General features: G+C 48.8%; 1 protein-coding gene across 2 annotated transcripts in view; it reads right to left on the bottom strand.

Moving 5' to 3' along the window:
- Window positions 1-1,908, bottom strand: part of Fam53b (family with sequence similarity 53 member B) — an 81,748-nt gene extending 79,840 nt beyond the window's left edge. The window contains exon 1 of one of the 2 annotated variants that reach the window (XM_033761367.1): window positions 1,628-1,908. In XM_033761367.1, the coding sequence (XP_033617258.1) occupies window positions 1,628-1,705 (78 nt within the window). In that variant the 5' untranslated portion in view covers window positions 1,706-1,908. The remainder of the gene's footprint in view (window positions 1-1,627) is intronic. The other variant, XM_033761368.1, reaches the window with a different exon arrangement.
- Window positions 1,909-4,154: the final 2,246 nt, after the last annotated feature.

Genomic DNA, 4,154 nt, shown 5'->3' with positions numbered 1-4,154 from the left:
GATTTTTTTTTTTTTTTTTTTTTGAGACAAGGTCTCACTATATAGTTGAGACTGATCTGGAATTCACTATGTAGCCTAGGCTGGTCTCAAACTCACAGCAATCCTCCTGCCTCAGCCTCCCGTGCAGATATCTATTAAATGCAAACTGGAAAGGAAGTAGTGATGGCAGACAGCTAAACTGTCATAGCAGCTCCACTCCTTGCTACAATGACCAGAGTTATCATCAACCAAACATGCCGAAAGTGACTGCTCTCTACCCTGCAGCAGCTGTGCCCTGCAAGAGGGAAGAGCCACAAAGATTGGTATCCAGACACCAGCCTGAACACAGGCCCGCAAAGGGGGCTGGCAGGCAGGGAGAAGCAGAGCTAGTGAGTCAGTTACCGTCCTTGTCCAAGTCTCAGCTACCATGTTTGGTTACCATGTTTATAAAAAGAGAAGACTGGGCCCAATGGTTTCTAAGCCCCTTCTGCTCATCCTTCAAGCTAGTGCTCCTACTCTGCAAGGTGTTTTCTGCTATGCTTTGGCCAAGCTGGCTGGCCTACTCCTATATGCTCCCAAGACCTCACAGGCCTTCAATTCTGAGTTACCATTAGTGGGATCCTGGAAGGTCACAGTATTCCAGTCTGTCCAGATGACCCTCCCTCTAGACTGGAAGCCGCTCAAGGGAGAAAGAGGTACGGCTCAACTCTGAATCACACTGGCTCCTGAATTCTTCCAGCCCACGTGTGACACACATCAGGGGCTCAGGGAAGGCTTGTGGAATGCCTGCAGATCTTGGTGGCTTTCCCAAGCTCTTCCCAGGGACAGGGCCCCCAATCTATTTGTTCAGTGTGCTTTTCATTGGCATGAGATCAGGAAAGGGAGCCAGCAAGAGTACTTAGTGTGGGTTCTCATAAGGGTCTGTGAAGGATGCCAGGAGGGAGAGTGGGTGATATGACTGGGTGGTTGTTGGCCGAATTCGAGGACACACCCAGCTGCATACTTCATCACGGCTATTTCTGCCTGCGTGCGACTTCTTAGCCCCCACTCTTGAACTGGGCTTAAAAGGGGTGTTGGGTTACGGTTGCTCTGCTCATAGGCTAAGGCTTACCTGTTTCTCTGCCCTAGACCACCACCACCTGATCAGACGATAACTGTAGCAGAGGGTAGCCAGAGGGTAGCTGTCACCACAGCCTGCTGCCCTGGCCACCAGGCCACACCTTTCTTTTCCCTCATGTCCCACTCCTGACATTCCCAAGACAGCAGCTCTCATTCTGCACCACCCCATGGAGATAAGGCCTTATCTTGGCCACCACCCAGGCCCCCTTCTGAAACCAACTCCCCTTGCCAGGTGGAGAAAGAAGGAATGTCGGGCTCAACCTGGCAGGGTAGCTGAACCATCCTTGGTATTATTTAACGGCCCTACCCTCCCCAACCACCAGATAAGCTCTAATCTTGGCCGGGCTACCTCCGTCTTATGGGTATATAGCAAAGCTCTGGGCCCCACTGCCCCATGACCCCAATCTCACAGCTCTACTCTCCAGCACTTTGAACCCCATTTGCTAAGCCTGGATGCCCCATCTACAGCCACCTGTATGTCAGGCCTCAGAGAAAGGCATGAAAGAAATGAAGCCCACTACGTCCTCACCAGTTCAGGGCTGAAGGTCCTGCATGCTACAGAGTCAGCTCCCTGGTTGGCAAGGCTTCTCCTCAGGATCATCACCATGGTAAGAACCTCAGGTGCTGGGCTGCATCCCAGGGTTGGCGGGAGCCATCTTCAGGTAGGCAGAACTGGGCAGCAGTGATGCCTGGGCACCCCCAGGGGAATGTTATCAGTGGAAACAGCTGCCCATTGGGTCCCTCACCCTTGGGATGGCACCTCTCTGGGAAATGGCCAAGCGTGGTCAACTCCCTGGAAAGACAAAAGACAGGCAAAGGGGTTCAGGACTAAGAAAGACACAGACCCTGAGAAAACAGCCCTCCACCCCACGTCTGAGGACCTTATGGGAACAAATGGGAGCCTCCTTACTAAACAAAGTACATTCTGAAAAGTCACCAGTCTAAAATCACTTTCTCAGAAGCCCCCCCACCTCTTATGACAGCCTTGAGCCTCCCCACGTCAATATCCTATTGAGTGGTACAACAAATTCGGATCCATCCACACAACACCTTTAAAATGCATCTTAAGGTCTGGCTGGCTAACAATCTCAATCCCTGCCATGTGCTCAAAACATGTGACATTGAGCTGGGCATGGTGGTGCATGCTTGTAATCCCAGCACTCAGGAGGCTGAGGCAGGAGGACTGCTACACACTTGAGGCCACCCTGGCCTATATAATGAATTCAAGGCCAGCCTGAAATACATAACTTCAAAAAACAAAAACAAACAAACAGAAAAAGACATGTGACATCTCACTATGGAGCTTTACCGGCAGTTTCAGCAATACTAAGACAAGTAAAGACAGGCTAAAGGTTGAAACACGCGTTATCTCCATGTTCAAAACTGAAGGGGGCAGCACTCAGGCAGCAGAGGACCTACAGGTGGCACACTGCTCTCCTTCTCCACCCCATTATGAGGAGAAGCTACAGGAAGAATCAGAAGGCTCCATTTAGAGTCACACGTTTCCTGTTCTTGGCAGTGCCACATTTCAACATATTTGCAATATATTTCAATATATTTGCAGCCCTTGAGGGTCTTTGTAGCTTTGTCCTCTTCTCCAGAATAAAACACTGAGTAGACTTTCCACAGTGACAGGACCCCCCTCAACATTGCCATTCCACACAGCCAGTCACTTCCTCCTCCCTAGTTTACCATCATTTCCTATGAAGCAAACATAGCCTTTACTTCAGGCTTGAAAAATTCCTCTTTAAACATTAATTCTCTGATCCTAACTCCCCCTCCCACCCTTCTGTAGTTAAACATCCAGAGAAAGTCAGGCTTTGTCAGGATACAAGGAATGTGAAGACCACCATCAAAAACTAAAAAATAATGACAATAATAGTAATAAATAAATAGAAAGGCAGCTCCTAACCTATAATTAAAGACAAACTGCTCAACACAAGAAAATGTTTTAGAATCTTCTGCTCTATGTAAAATTAATTGCACCTTGGTATTTACTTGCCATCCAGATTATAAATCATATTTTCCTATTTACTTCGATTAGACTTTACAGTGGGTGTTAGTGAAATTGCTCAATTACAGGCCAGCTGGCAAGCACAGGAAAATTACCTTCTACTGTTCTTCGAAAACAGGTTCATCCAAAGTGCAAAAGCAGGGAAGGGGAGGAGGGAAATCAATATATTTCCAAAGCCTGGCTGCTTGGGAAGCGAGGCCCAGGGTTTGAAGACTCCTAGGCTGCACTGGGAGACCTGACATGCAACTTCAATACCATATCCGTCTGGAAACAGCGCGTCCTAACCGACTGTGAGCTGTTCAGGGAAGGAATTCCAGACCACTCCTCTAATTTCTGGCTAAACAGCTGAGCCAGAAATGCTGGTTGGCTCCCTGGACACTTGGCTCAGGAACAGGCCAGGAGGGGTGCTCCTGAACTCAGCCTTCAAAGGGGTCCTTTGTGCTGCCTCGGTGGCGAAGGGCTGATGGCAGCCATCGTCCTTCTGGGTGTGAGTCTCAATGCAGTTGTAGGGCAGCCAGTTGTTTGCACAAGGCCTGGGAGGGACCTGTCCCCCCTCCACTTCCTTCTCTCCAAAGGAGGCAGGTGGGTTTGGTAGTTAACAAGCTCAGCTCCTGAGTTAAGAACTCCTGAGTTGGGATCCTATCTCTTGAGATACATTTTTTGAGGAACCTACACCAAGTCACCTACTCTCTGAATGTACATTTCCTTCTATAAAATAGAGACAGCAGTGCCTGTCTCATAAGATTATCATATCCTACGAAAGGTCAAGCTCTTTGCTCAGGACTCAGCTCATTTTTGAAGTGCTCAGCAAACAGTACTTGCTACTTTTAGTTTCATGACCAAGCATGAATCAGTTCTTTTATCAGCAATGGACACCTAGGCGGCTACCCTCTCAAATCTGTTTAAACTCCATCACAGCTGTGCACAAAGAAGGAAGCTGGACCGAGGCAGTTAAGGGCCCCCTGACTCCCACCAGCTCTGCTTCTACCATAGCCCCTACAAGGGGACTAGGACTGGCAGAGGGAGCACAAAGGATGATATG

The sequence above is a fragment of the Fukomys damarensis genome, unplaced genomic scaffold (genome assembly GCF_012274545.1).
Source record: "Fukomys damarensis isolate Sample0158 unplaced genomic scaffold, DMR_v1.0_HiC HiC_scaffold_8, whole genome shotgun sequence".
Taxonomy (NCBI): Eukaryota; Metazoa; Chordata; class Mammalia; order Rodentia; family Bathyergidae; genus Fukomys; species Fukomys damarensis.
This window is presented reverse-complemented; position numbering and strand designations above follow the sequence as displayed.